This window comes from Monodon monoceros, unplaced genomic scaffold (assembly GCF_005190385.1).
Source record: "Monodon monoceros isolate NGI ecotype Baffin Bay Population unplaced genomic scaffold, NGI_Narwhal_1 Super_Scaffold_3, whole genome shotgun sequence".
Taxonomy (NCBI): Eukaryota; Metazoa; Chordata; class Mammalia; order Artiodactyla; family Monodontidae; genus Monodon; species Monodon monoceros.
This window is the reverse complement of record NW_021703780.1, coordinates 61,569,209-61,582,411: the sequence shown is the minus strand read 5'-3', so window position 1 is coordinate 61,582,411 and position 13,203 is coordinate 61,569,209. Positions and strand designations below refer to the sequence as shown.

The window sequence follows — 13,203 nt, the reverse complement described above, 5'->3', positions numbered from 1 at the left end:
TTTATTCATGTCTCTGCATGGACCTCTTCTGCCATATCCGCATATCTGGATGCTTTTCTGTCTGTCTTCTTGATGCACAGTCGAGCTCCTCCAGGGCTGGATGGTGCCTTGTTGCCCCAGTATCCCCAGGCTGCACTTGACAGTGTGGTGCCGGGACAGCTGTGCATTGACAGTGATGATCCTTGGTCCTCTCCTCCTCGCTGGGGGAGGAGCCAAGTGTCTGCCCAGGCAGCAGAGCCCCTGCAGAAGTCTGGCCCATCCTGGGCTCCTGCTGTCTAGGGCCCTGGCTGGTCCCTGCTCAGGCTCTGTGTTCAGCAGCTGACCTAGAGAGCCGCCCAGGGATGGGCAGGCTGGCTTCTGGTAAATCACACCCACCCTCGGTTTGGTGTCTGTGATGGCAGGTGCCAGCACTTGCTAGGGACTTGGGCGGAGTCTTTGTGGATGCCCTGACTCTCTGGCGCTCCATGTCACGAATTACTGGGAGCGTGGTACAGGTATGTACCTGTCTAGTTCCTCCTAGGCTGGAGAAGCCCTCTTTGGGCCTTGTTTTCACTGACTCACAGCTGCACTGGCTTGTGAGTTAAAAACAGGCCTTGGCATATCTGCGCCTTGACAGGCCCTCCCCAGGCCTCAGGCTGACCTGGAATGCTTGTGTAAATATTTGGAGGAACTTGAGGTTGACGACCATTTCTCCCCCTGGATCTTCTTGCCTTGTCTCCTAGAGCAGTAAGGCAAAGAGCGTGGTGGGAGAGTGAGGACCAGTTCATGTTTGAAACACTCAAGGTGGTGGCACATTTGAGAGGCGCTGGAGTTCAGGGCAGTTCCTAGAAGCCAGTGGAAGTGGTTGACATTTGCTGTAGTGACAGTGGCTCCATTGTAGAGCCAAAGGGGTTGAATTCAGACTGACCAGAGTTCACATTACGATTCCCTTCCCTACTGGCCCGGGGCCTTAGACAAGTTACACAGCTTCTCTGTATGCCAGTTTCTCCCTTGTACGCTATCTATCTCCCAGGGTGCTGCTGAGAATTAAAATGAGTGTGTGTGTAAAGCACCTAACAGGCCCAGTGCACAGCAGGCCCTCGTCTAGGGGTGGCTACTAAGGCCACCTCTAGTCTTGCCAACTGCTTTTGCCAGCAAATGTTATGCCTTTGCAGCGGACATCTAAGGAAAGGGTCAGAGGTTCTGAAAGGAGAATATGGTGGTGTCCAAGTGCGTGTCCAGACCTCCTTCCGATGCTGCTCGTATCTCCTCCTCTTTGTTGGTCTCCAGCCACCCCTGTGTCCTTAAATCACTTCAGCAGCTGCCCAAGTAGCGATGGTAACTCGGGACTCACCAGCCGTGAGAGAGCTGTAACCGAGCTTAAAATAGAGACTGCCCTTGACTGGTCCTGAGGGCTGCGCAGGCCCCTGACGGCCCCTGGTGTCTGCCCTCCCAAGCTGAGCAGGACTCTGGTGGCTGGAGGCTGCAGACCTCCCTGAGAGGCAAGCCAGGCTCTCCTGGGTCCGGAAGCCCTTAGGGTATGTGTCCTCAGCCTCGGGCCTCCACCGCTGCCTGGGGGGGGGGGGCGGCCTGGAGGAGACGGCAGATTTGGTGTGGTGGCACCTTAGGCTTAGCAGGTCAGTGAGCGGGCTTGGACTAGTTCTGGCCTTGGTGTAGGGGGATGGGGGGAGCCACTGGGAAGCGTTTTTAAAGGTGGAAAGTGCGGCAGGCCTGCCTAAGGGCAGACTAGGAGCGGAGCTCAGAAAGAATAGGTCATGCTATTTAGTTGATCTTGTTTCTTTTGAAGCTCCCAACCAGGTCCCTGTGTCTGAACATAAGTGTATCAGAGAATGCCCACAGAGCAAGGGCCACACAGAAAGGTCAAGCCCTTCCCATTGAGGGAAGATGCCCAGATGGGGCGACTTTGTGCCCAGAGCAGTGTGCCTCTACTACTGTCTTTAAATTGTGTCTGTGACCGCCTCCTCCACGGCCTCCTTCCTGTGCAGGTGCCACCTCGGAGTCTGACCACTGCTGAGCGGCCCCAGGCAGGAGGCCCACAGCCGGGAAAGGCGGCCCCTGACGGTCACGGTTACCATGGCGTCCACCAGCGTGGAGAGCCAGCTGCAGAGAACCATCCACGATTTGCAAGGTACGGCTTGGCTGCAGGGCACACCGAGCTTGGTGTTGAGAGAGCTGTGACTGTGCTTTTGCTGTTGCCAGCTGAAATTAGCCCTGTGATCTGTGTTTACACCGAGAGTAATCAGAGCCCTCGGGACACATCATATTGAAATATTTGGGGCTCAGATGTCCGCCCTGTTAAGGCTGGGAGACCTTGCCTGGCCCTCCTCTCAGGCACTGTAAAGGCACTTTGTAAACAAAATCAAATACCTCTTTCTGGGTCTGGGTCTGATTTCTGTGTGTGTGTGTTTGTGTTTTCAAACCACCCGTTAAGTCTTTGAATTGTGAGTCTCTGGGAGACGGCGGAATTGGCTCATTTGCAGAGATATTCTGCCTCCTTCTAAGCAGGAAGACGAGACACCCATCTTGCTTGTTTTGCTCTTCCACCTGGTTCCGGGTGGGACTCACTCCAGTTCTGGGCCTGCTGCCTCCCAGACTTCCCTGAGTTCAACGTTGCCCAATGAGAGAGACTTGTGGGCCTTGGCTCACTGGACAAAGGCAAGGCAGGTGGGGGTGCGTGTGCAGAGAGCAGGCTCGGGAGGAACCCGCTGTGTGCTGTACTGGCTGTGGAGTCCAGGGCCCAGGTTCACCCTTTCAGGTGACGTCCCAAGGGGAGAATTTTGGCAAGTTTTCCGTCCCTCATGGATCACCAGGGCAGGTCTTGTAAGCCTCTCTGGAGCACCAGCACATTTGCTACAACACAGTCTGAAGCTGACTCCTTCCTCCGTGTCATGGGGACCCCAGTGACACTCTCCTGACAGACTCAAGGCGCAGGTTCCTAACTGCTCAGACACAGTGATAACCGACTTGCAGTCTCTCATACCCAGGCTAGTGGAGGCCACAACAGTCTTCATTGTGAAGGCAAATATCGATGAGATAAAAATCACTTTCTCAGGCGTATCTCCTGTTTATGTAGTATTTTGGGCCTTCATGGCATTTCATGTGTGCCAGGCACGAGTCTCACAGATAATAATAGCTCATTGAGTCCTCACGTTTGGTCCTGTGAGGCAGGGACCATTATTATTCCCATTTTGCAGATGTGGAAACAGGCACAGAGAGGTTAAGTGACTTGCCTACGGTCACACATCCAGTCAGGCAGAGCCTGGGTTTGCACACACACCTGGTGCCAGGGTCTGTGCTCTTAACCACACCAGTCTACATCCAGCTAAAATGTGGGAGATGGCTTTTTTCTTTTTAAATCTATATACACACACACACACATGCACACACATACACACAGAAAGTAAAATGACAGTCCCTGCAAATCTGAGTTTGCCCCTGGTCTTCAGAGGTTTCTCCACAAAGTAAGCCATCTTCTCTCTGTTTTAGTCTCTGGTTCTCAAGGATGACTCTGGGACCCAGAGGTCCTTATTGGAGGGAAGAGAGGAGCCCATGGCAGAGCTCCTGATCCAGGGAGGAGGACAGGCATCAGAATTTGTTCAGTTGCCCTTTCCCACCCCATGTGCTGTCCTCGTCTGTCATGCCCCACATCCCAAGGCCATCTCAATGTCCTATACCCAGCCCTCAGAGCACTTTGGTGGGAATTTTTAAAAGGCACCACACTTTCTCAAGACCCTTTCTTTTCATCTGTTGGTAATTATCAGAGATTAGAGCTGGAAATTTCATATTCCACGTCCAAGGCTGCTCCTTTCAAAATTTCAGGAGTTGCCAGGTCAGGTTATGAGCTTTACCCCAGCCTGAGGGTGGGGGAGGAAGGCTGTGTGTCTTTCCTGGTCCCTGGCTGCCGGCTGTCAGTGCCGCCACAGCAGACACTTCTAGTAGGACACACCAGACCACAGTCACTTGTTGTGAGACTCAGTCCCAAGAACATGTCTTTGCCATTTGCTGACCTTTGCTTGAGGGGTCAGTGTTGATTAACTTTTAGCAGCTCAGGCTCAGCTTCAGTCCTGGCAGGTCTGCTTTCTAACCGTGGTGTTTGAGAGCAGTGGCTAGGGGTTCCTTTTCTTTCAAGAATTGTCAGAGGAGGTAGCTTTGTGCAGCATGTCCCAGCCATCTCGGCCGGGGACATTTTTCTCAGTGTCTAAACCAAATGCAACTTCTGACAGTCCCTCTGTCCCACGGCAGGGCTGTGCGTGAGAGTCAAGGGGTTTTTCCTCTTTTTCTACACTGGGAGGTAAATCGTCTTAGAAGTTAAGAGGTGAGCTCTGGGGTCAGAGAGCCCCTGAGAAAACCAGCGTTCTCATTTCATCTCCGCTGTTTGCCACCCGTGATCTTTGGCTCTGACCCCTCCGTGAGTTCCTTGTCTGTAAAGTGGGGATGATAATGCCAGCCTTCGTCAATTCTACCGTGCATTTACGTTTTTTTCACATTTTAACAGCTCTGGATTTGGGATCATCTTAAAATCAGTTGCGTCTTAGATTTGTTGAAATAAAGCAATTCCTGCCTCGCAATGCTCTGTTGAATGAGAAGAACATGCAGAGGCCTGGTGCCTAGCCAGTACTCAGTTAACAGAAGCAGGTGGTGGTGTCATTCTTGGCATTGTCGTCATGACCTCTGCATATTCTGGGTCCTCTGGAAACCTGGACTTAACTGTACCGAGCAGTGGGGTTACAGTGAAGAGCAAGAAACATGGCTGGAGTAGAGGAGAAAGCTCTCAGGAAGTCAGTATTAGGGGACTGCTGTATGATTTATCCACACAGCAGACATTTTTGACGAAATACTACTCGCAAATGATAAGGCCTACATGGTGGGCCTACAGGGATGACCAAGAAATGTGCCCAGTCAGTGAGCTGTTGTGAAGTACCTTTGGGTCTCAGGACATCCTAGCGCCTTCTGACTTGGAGTTCCCGCCCATGGATGTTTATGTAGTGCTCCACGTGTGCACGGTGCTTTGCCGTCATGGGCCACTCAGGCCTGCTGCTCCCTGGGGCCATCCCGCTGCTCTCTCTGAGGCCAGTCTCCATCTGGTGACATGCTCCTGTTTGTTGTCTTAAAGATGCTGTGACAGAACTAAGCAGAGAATTTAAGGAAGCAGGGGAACCCGTCACAGATGACAGCACCAGCTTGCATAAGTTTTCATATAAACTTGAGTATCTCCTTCAAGTAAGTGACTCCTGTCATGTGTTGATTTCTGCTCTATTGTCTCTTGTCTCCCTCTTGGCTTCTTCATCAACATTCAGGATGCAGCTCTGAAAGCTCAGTGCAGCCGTTGAGCCCTCCTGGTTAGACTGAAGGTCAGAGCCGTCCCCAGCCTCCAAGTGTGATCCTCTGGGGAATCAGAATGTTGCCCCTCAGGATGGTTTTGGGAATCGAGAACATTCTTCAGAGATTTAGGTCATCTTAATGCAGGTCACAAGGTCTCTCTGTTAGCAGGGATCTTAACTTTGGGGGAGTCACGTACCCCTTTGGCAGTCCGGTGAAAGCTATGGAATCTCTCCCCAAACACATGCATACACACGCAATCACACATTTTCTAGGAGTGTGCGGACCCTCTGAAGATTATCCAGAGGCCCCTGTTTTAGAGCCTCGCTCCTCAAAGTGTGGTCCATAGACCAGCAGCATCGGCATCACCTGGGAACCGGTTAGAAGTGCATTCTTGGTTCCCACCTTGACGTGCTGAATCAGGATCTCTGAGGTCAGCTCAGGAAGTTTTCTTTTAACATGTTTACAGTGTAATGCTTATATCTGCTTGGTTCAAGAAGCACAGATCTAGAGAACTCTGCAGATGTGGAAAAATACAGGCAACTACAATAGGCAGGATGGAAATGGACCAATATGATAACAGAAGTTATCTTAGGGTGATGGTGTAGGCATTATAATTTTTTCTTTTCTTTTTTTTTTTTGTTTTATCCAGTTGTCCTAACAATGTATGCAAATCTTTTATAATCAAAAAAAATGCTATAGAACATTACATTATAGGAAGATATCCTCTATCATTTTGAACACCATAAATTTGCAATGTCACCTCCCACCAACGTGTATAGGATGAGAGCCCACTGGAGGAGGTGTCTCAGTGTATTGAAGGCTCACATTTCACGTGCCTTTTTTTTTTTTCTTTAATTTTTATTGGAGTATAGTTACTTTACAATGTTGTGTTAGTTTCTGCTGTACAGCAAAGTGAATCAGCTGTATGTATACATATATCCCCTCTTTTTTGGTCACATGCCTTTTCAACTGATTCTCTTGTTTTACATTATGAAAGTATTAATAGGGCGCTTTTTTTTTTCAGCCCATTTTGGTTTTGGATTTGAAATGGCTCATGGCTGACATTTATTTGGATTTATTCTATGTATATTAAAACAGTATTGAAACTTGAGTTGAGTAACGGATAAAATGTCACTAACACATTTCCCTATGTCAAGACATCGTTAACACTCTTCATGTTACCCTTAAAACTTTTCATTTGAGTTTCTTTACCATGTCTTAATAGCACCTTTGGTGTCTTCCACGCAACTCTATGCACAGAGGTCCCTTTGGGCGCCTGTTATTCCTGAACCTCACTAGTTGTATGACCTTGAGCTAGTTACTTAACCTCTCCTAGCCTCAGTTTCCTCACCTGTAAATTGAGGGCGAAAACCCCCTCATTCACCAGTAAATAAAAATAATGCCAATAAAGGGCCTTGCCCAGTGCCAGGCAACTAAGAAGCTGTCATTATTCATCGTTTAAATGGTGGGATAAATAGCAGTGGGTTTGGACGTCCTCACCCTCCTTTCCCTGCCCAGTTTGATCAGAAAGAGAAGGCCACCCTCCTGGGCAACAAGAAGGACTACTGGGATTACTTCTGTGCCTGCCTGGCCAAGGTGAAAGGAGCCAATGACGGGATCCGATTCGTCAAGTCTATTTCAGAGGTAAGCAGAGCAGCCAGGGACCTCACCTCTTTCCCTTGCCTGCCTTAAACCTCTCTCGCAGAGACCTTTGCTGCAAACAGCCAAGTGAGGAAGTGAGGGTTTACGTGTAGGAAGGAAGTAAAGAAATCCAGTCCAGGTATATGCAGTGCCCACTGCGAGCTCCGGGAAGCCACCTAGGCGAGCGTTTACCAAGCCGAGGAGTGGCTCAGTCCTGACTGTATTAGACCCCAACCCAAATGTAACCTAACAGGGTGGGCTGCTCACATTGTGGTCTGCTCATGGTGCCCCCGAGAGGTGTACAGCCTAGGACACCTTTACCTTTTTTAAAAGAATCGGTTTCTTAGGTAAAATTCTTAGAGTTTGCTAGGCTACTTTCCCTATGATTTGCCCAGGAAACTTGGATTTAAAATGAAGAGAGTGATGTGGGATCTTGAGAGACAACTAAGCAGCTTCCCACGTTAAGTTCTGAGTCCCTCAAGAGCAGAATGCCATGGCTTTGCTGTTTTACAAAACTCCAGATCAACAACACGCATACTCTGTCTCTCTGTCTCTCTGTCTCTGTCTCTGTCTCTCTCTCTCACACACACACACACACACACCAGCCTAGTCCATCTGGGAGTGAAGAACTTTGCACATTAAGGAGCAAGTAATCCCCTAGATTTGAGGCAGGAGGCCTAAAGGGTTTGTATATTTCATCTTTCTTTCCAGTATCTCATGAATAAGTCTAAGGTCCATTTGAAATCGGCAGACATGCTCCTTGGCCAGCTTTCCGCAAAGGCCACAGGGTCAGGTTCTCTGGGAAGAACTCCTGGCCGTGCCAGCTGGAGCCAGGTGGGTTTCTCCTTATAGCGAATGATAGTGTTAGACACGTGGACACTGAGGGTTGGGCATTTTCCACCAGCTGTACCTTCTGACAGCTGAGACAATGAGGAAAGATCCTGGCTCAGAGGAGTTGGTTTAATGTCCAGGTAGCACAGATACGTCCTGTGAGATCTTGCCTGGTGGGACACTGAGGTTCATGATTAAGTGTTGTATCACTTCTCGGTATAGTGCAATGAGTTCTGATTAGATGCTAACAAAAATTAAGAAAGTGGATGATGAAAGTGGACCCATGATCTCAAAAAGTTCAAAAACAAAAAAACCCAACAAGGCTATGCAGTATATTCATTTGCAGTATAAGGGAACTATTACTGTTCCCTTCCCCAAAGGATGTTTAAAAAGACCTTTTTTAAAAAAAATAATAAATTTATTTATTTTATTTTTGGCTCTGTTGGGTCTTCTTTGCTGTGCGCGGGTTTCTCTATTTGCGGCAAGCGGGGACTACTCTTCGTTGCAGTGCATGAGCTTCTCATTGTGTTGGCTTCTCTTGTTGCAGAGCATGGGCTCTAGGCGTGTGGGCTTCAGTAGTTGCGGCACGTGGGCTCAGTAGTTGTGGCTGGCAGGCTCTAGAGCACAGGCTCAGTAGTTGTGGCGCACGGGCTTACTTGCTCCACGGCATGTGGGGTCTTCCTGGACCAGGGCTCGAACCCGTCTCCCCTGCATTGACAGGTGGATTCTTAACCACTGCGCCACCAGGGAAGTCCCTAAAAAGACCTTTTAAAATAGCTCCTTTTACATATATAATGAATTCAGTTAATAGGCCTGATTTAAAATGTAGCCTCAACTCTTTGCCTTCAAAAAATTAAATGTTCTAAATGCTGTTACAATGGCCATTTTATTAATAAGGAGAAGCCCCGGGACATCCCTGGTGGTGCAGTGGTTAAGGATCCGCCTGCCACTGCAGCGGACATGGGTTCGAGCCCTGGTCTGAGAAGATCCCGCATGCCGTGGAGCAGCTGAGCCTGTGCGCCACAACTACTGAAGCCCTCATGCCTAGAGCCCATGCTCCGCAACAAGAGAAGCCACCACAATGAGAAGCCCACGCACCACAAAGAAGAGTAGCCCCCGCTCTCCTCGACTAGAGAAAGCCCGCGCACAGCAACCAAGACCCATCACAGCCAAAAATAGATAAAAACAAAAAGACAAGCCCTTCCCTTGGGAGCTTACAGACATGGGCTGTTATGTGGGGTTCTTTTTAGATTCTGCAGGGCCTATGTGTGGGTGTGCATTTGTATGACCAACACACTTCACTTCAGGATGCCTTGCTCAGCTGTTCTCGGCTGCCTGGGTCTCCTGGTTATCACCACTGAACACTTTGTTCTCACCTCACTTATCAGTGGAAAAGCATTTGGACATAGGGATGTCATCAAGATTCTCCCCTAGGCACCTGTCTTGATACACTCCCCACGGACGTGCCATGGTGGTTTTTATAAAGCCACGTCAGGCTGCTGCCCACCTTCATTTCCAGACCTCCTGGCTATACCCCAAACCCACAAAACTCACATGGAAAAAATGTCTTACAGCCTCTTACATAAATGTCTTAGGAGGTTTCACACCTTCTTATTTTTTAAACCTACTTCATATTGTGGTATCATTTCCTCGAGTCAGCAATGAGAAGGCATATAGCTCTGAGCTAAAAGGTGCTGGTTACCGGGATGTTTATAGCATCATGAATGTGCCAGTGCTTGAGGTCATACCTCATGTTTCCTGTCTCATTCCAGCACCATGGCTGGCTTCTTAATAGGATGGAGGATTAGGACCATCTTTTGGTCAAACCACTACCGTCCCTTCCCCCAGCCACCAAGTTAAACATTTCTGACCTTTGAAGAGGTGAGGAGGGAATGGGTCTTAGCTTACCCTGCTCAGAGCCAGCCCCTGACAGAACAGGTGCACGTGGTAGGTTGAGAGATTTTGAGTTCCTGCCTACTTATCTTGAGCTTCTGGGGCTGAAACATTGGGAGCATGAATCCTAATTTGATCAGATCTACATGGCCCATGGTCCATCCTGGCAACTAGGGCCAGAGTCTGTGACCAGCATACCCCACCACCATCACAACAAGCTTCCAGAAACCTCTTTAGAAGCCATGTTTTGGCACTGTGGGGAGAGGTTTTGAAGACAGGCCTGCACCTGGACCCTCCGTCCACCTCAGACTTCCTGAAACAGAACCACACCCATTTTTCATTACTTCAGTGTAACTGTGCCACCTAGAAACACCCCTGCCCTCACCCCCCGGGCACCTTCTGACTAAATGCAGTGAGTTGGTATAGCTGAAAATAAATCCAACCAGGAAAGCGTTGACAGATATGTGGATTTTAGTGGTGGTTCCACGAGGACACAGAGGAGGCAGTTATACATCCGTCACAGGTCCCCCAACACTCCTCTGCCTTTTGCCCTCCTCTCTCTTCCCCCTTCCACATGGGCTCCAGCCAAGCCCCTTAGGCCTCTTCCCCTGCATCTCTTCTCCCAAAACTTCAAAAATAAGCCCAGGCATTAGCTAAACTGAGACCATCTCTTCCTCTTCAAGTGTACTTCTGGTATGAGAAGCCCTTCATTTATCTCCAACCTGTTTTCTAAATATTCCAAATTAAGTCAGACTGTTTCATCTCTGACTCTAAACCCAGGGATTCTGATGGAGCAGAGGAGGAAGAATGACATTCCGGTAGAATCCACAGTAGATATTTGAGCCTTTTGTGACTGTATCTTCCTTGACACATTTGCTGGAGTCTACAGATTATTCTCAGACGGAGGCCAGCAAGACGTCCACCCACTTTAGGCCTCCCTCTGTGGGGTGACATTCTCAAATGTTTTGTGTTCTTTGAGGGACATAAGTGAAGGTTATGTGTAGGGTAGGATTGGGTGACATTTTCTGCCCTGTTTTGTTTCTGCTTTTGTCAGCCATCCATGAGGCCTGTATTTGGAGTTAGGCTAACAGCTCTTCATTTCTATTTTATCTGCATTTTCCAGCTCCGAACATCTCTGGGAAAGGGAAGAGCATTTATTCGCTACTCCTTGGTGCACCAGAGGTTGGCCGACACCTTACAGCAGTGCTTCATGAACACCAAAGTGACCAGGTAAATACATGACAGTGCTGGGCTTTACCCCACACCATTCAGAAATGACCCAAAGTCCCCTCACTAATAATAACAATACAACTTATAAGTCAGACAGAGAAAGACAAATATCATATGATGTCACTTATATGTGGAATCTAAAAAACAGTATGAATGAACGTATTTATGAAACAGAAACAGACTCACAGACATAGAAAACAAACTTATGGTTACCAAAGGGGGAAGTGGGGAGAGGAATAAATTGGGAGTATGGGATTAACAGATGCACACTACCATATGTAAAATAAGCAAAGATTTACTGTGTAGCACAGGGAACTATATTCAATATCTTCTAATAAGCTATAATGGAAAAGAATAAAAAAAAAGAAATATAGCTATGTACATGTATATGTGTAACCAGATCACTTTGCTGATCAGTTAGTACATCTGAAACTAACACAATATTGTAAATCAGCTAGACTTCAATTTTAAAAAAATGGTGATGCTACTTACAATACACAGGATGGAAGCCATCAATGTCCAATGATGGGAGGCTGTTAAATTACAGCAAATTAGGACTTCCCTGGTGGCACAGTGGTTAAGAATCTGTCTGCCAATTCAGGGGATACGGGTTCGAGCCCTTGTCCTGGAAGATCCCACGTGCCGTGGAGCAGCTAAGCCCGTGCGCCACAACTACTGAGCCTGCGCTCTAGAGCTCACGATCCACAACTGCTGAAGCCTGCATGCGTAGAGCCCATGCTCCACAACAAGAGAAGCCACTGCAATGAGAAGCCCGTGCACCGCAACGAAGAGTAGCCTCCACTTGCCGCAACTAGAGAAAGCCGCATGCAGCAACAAAGACACAGTACAACCAAAAAGAAAAAATAATAAATAAATAAATGAATTTATTTTTAAAAATTACAGCAAATTATTTTAAATGACATAGCAAGGCATCATTTAAAATTGCAATAAGGTATACCAAAACGTGAGCTGAATTACCATATTTTAGTATATGTTACCACCCTTTTGCTAATATACATACGATTTAAGTAGCGCCATGACTGTCCAGGTTAGACTGTATAGGGTTAAAGGAGGAACTAATTATGTAAGCCATGATAGCTGCCCAAGAGTGAGGAAGAGGTGGTCTCCCCTCCCCACCTTTTCTTTGATTATAAAAATGTACCCTACTCTGTTCTTGGGGCTGCTGCGCTGCCTTGCTTGCCCACTTGTATCTCTCACAAGTTTCCTATGCTAATAAACTCACTCTTTGCCTGCCAAATAAATAAATAAATAAAATTGCAATAAGGAAGTCTATATAGCAACAAGGAAAATAACAATATAATAATCAATGAAAAAGAATGCAAATCTTATCTATCCTAATGGCAACAATGAAATTACAAAAAAAATATAAAAGAATTAGAAAGTATATGAGAACATGAGGAGGCGGAGTCAAGAGGGTGGTGTGGGAAGACACAGAGTTAGCGTCTCCCCACAACTAGGGTGCCTGCCAGCCGCTGGTGGGGGACTCTGATGCCCAAGGAGATGGGAGGAAACCCCAGAGTGAACCAGTAGGGGGACTGAGGGGGGAGGAGAAGTGGAGGCCAGACAGGATCAGTGCCCCTGAGGCCGGGGAGATCAGGAGAGGCAGGCGGGAGGGACCACCCAGGAGGAGCAGAGGGCATTTGCCCTGCCAACTTGAGTCCAGGAAGACCGCTGGGCGTCCAAGAAGCCCGCTGGGCTCCCAGGTAGGTCCCCTGCCATCTGAGACCAGGGGTGGGGAGCATGCCTGGGCCCCTTCTGTTCCTTGAGCCTAAGCTGCACCCCAACAGCCCCCAGGGTGTTTTCCAGCCCTGTGGGTCCTGAGCATTGGCCCCGCCCACCACCCAAACCTCACCCTTGCTTAGGCCCCACCCTCCACAGGCAAGGCCTTTTCCCCCCCGTTTTAAATTTTTATTTGTTTATTTTTTTCTTTTCCCTTCTCTTTTTTACTATTGTGGTACTAATGTACCTTACGGTTGTTGATTCATCTATATTTTTATTTTTATATTTTTCCTAATATATCTGTTAGCTTCCTAGTCTAATTTTATTTTTTACTTTGCTATTGTTGTATGTTTCTTTCTTTTCCTGCTGCCCCAGGCAGCTTGCGGGATCTTGGTTCACGAGCCCGGGGTTGGGCCAAAGCTCCTGCAGTGGGAGCTCCAAGTCTGAACCACTGGACTAACAGAACCTCAGACCCCAGGGAATATTCTTTGGAGTGAGGTCTCACGGAGCTCCTCATCTCAGCACCAAGACCCAGCTCTACCCAAT

General features: G+C 48.2%; 1 protein-coding gene across 9 annotated transcripts in view; it reads left to right on the top strand.

The window, feature by feature from the left end:
- FYCO1 (FYVE and coiled-coil domain containing 1) overlaps positions 1 to 13,203 on the top strand; it is a 92,691-nt gene that overhangs the window by 17,061 nt on the left and 62,427 nt on the right. For all 9 annotated transcript variants that reach the window (XM_029242011.1, XM_029242008.1, XM_029242009.1 and 6 more), the window contains exons 2-5: positions 1,986 to 2,128; positions 5,114 to 5,220; positions 6,841 to 6,966; positions 10,811 to 10,917. In XM_029242011.1, the coding sequence (XP_029097844.1) occupies positions 2,074 to 2,128; positions 5,114 to 5,220; positions 6,841 to 6,966; positions 10,811 to 10,917 (395 nt within the window). In that variant the 5' untranslated portion in view covers positions 1,986 to 2,073. The remainder of the gene's footprint in view (positions 1 to 1,985; positions 2,129 to 5,113; positions 5,221 to 6,840; positions 6,967 to 10,810; positions 10,918 to 13,203) is intronic.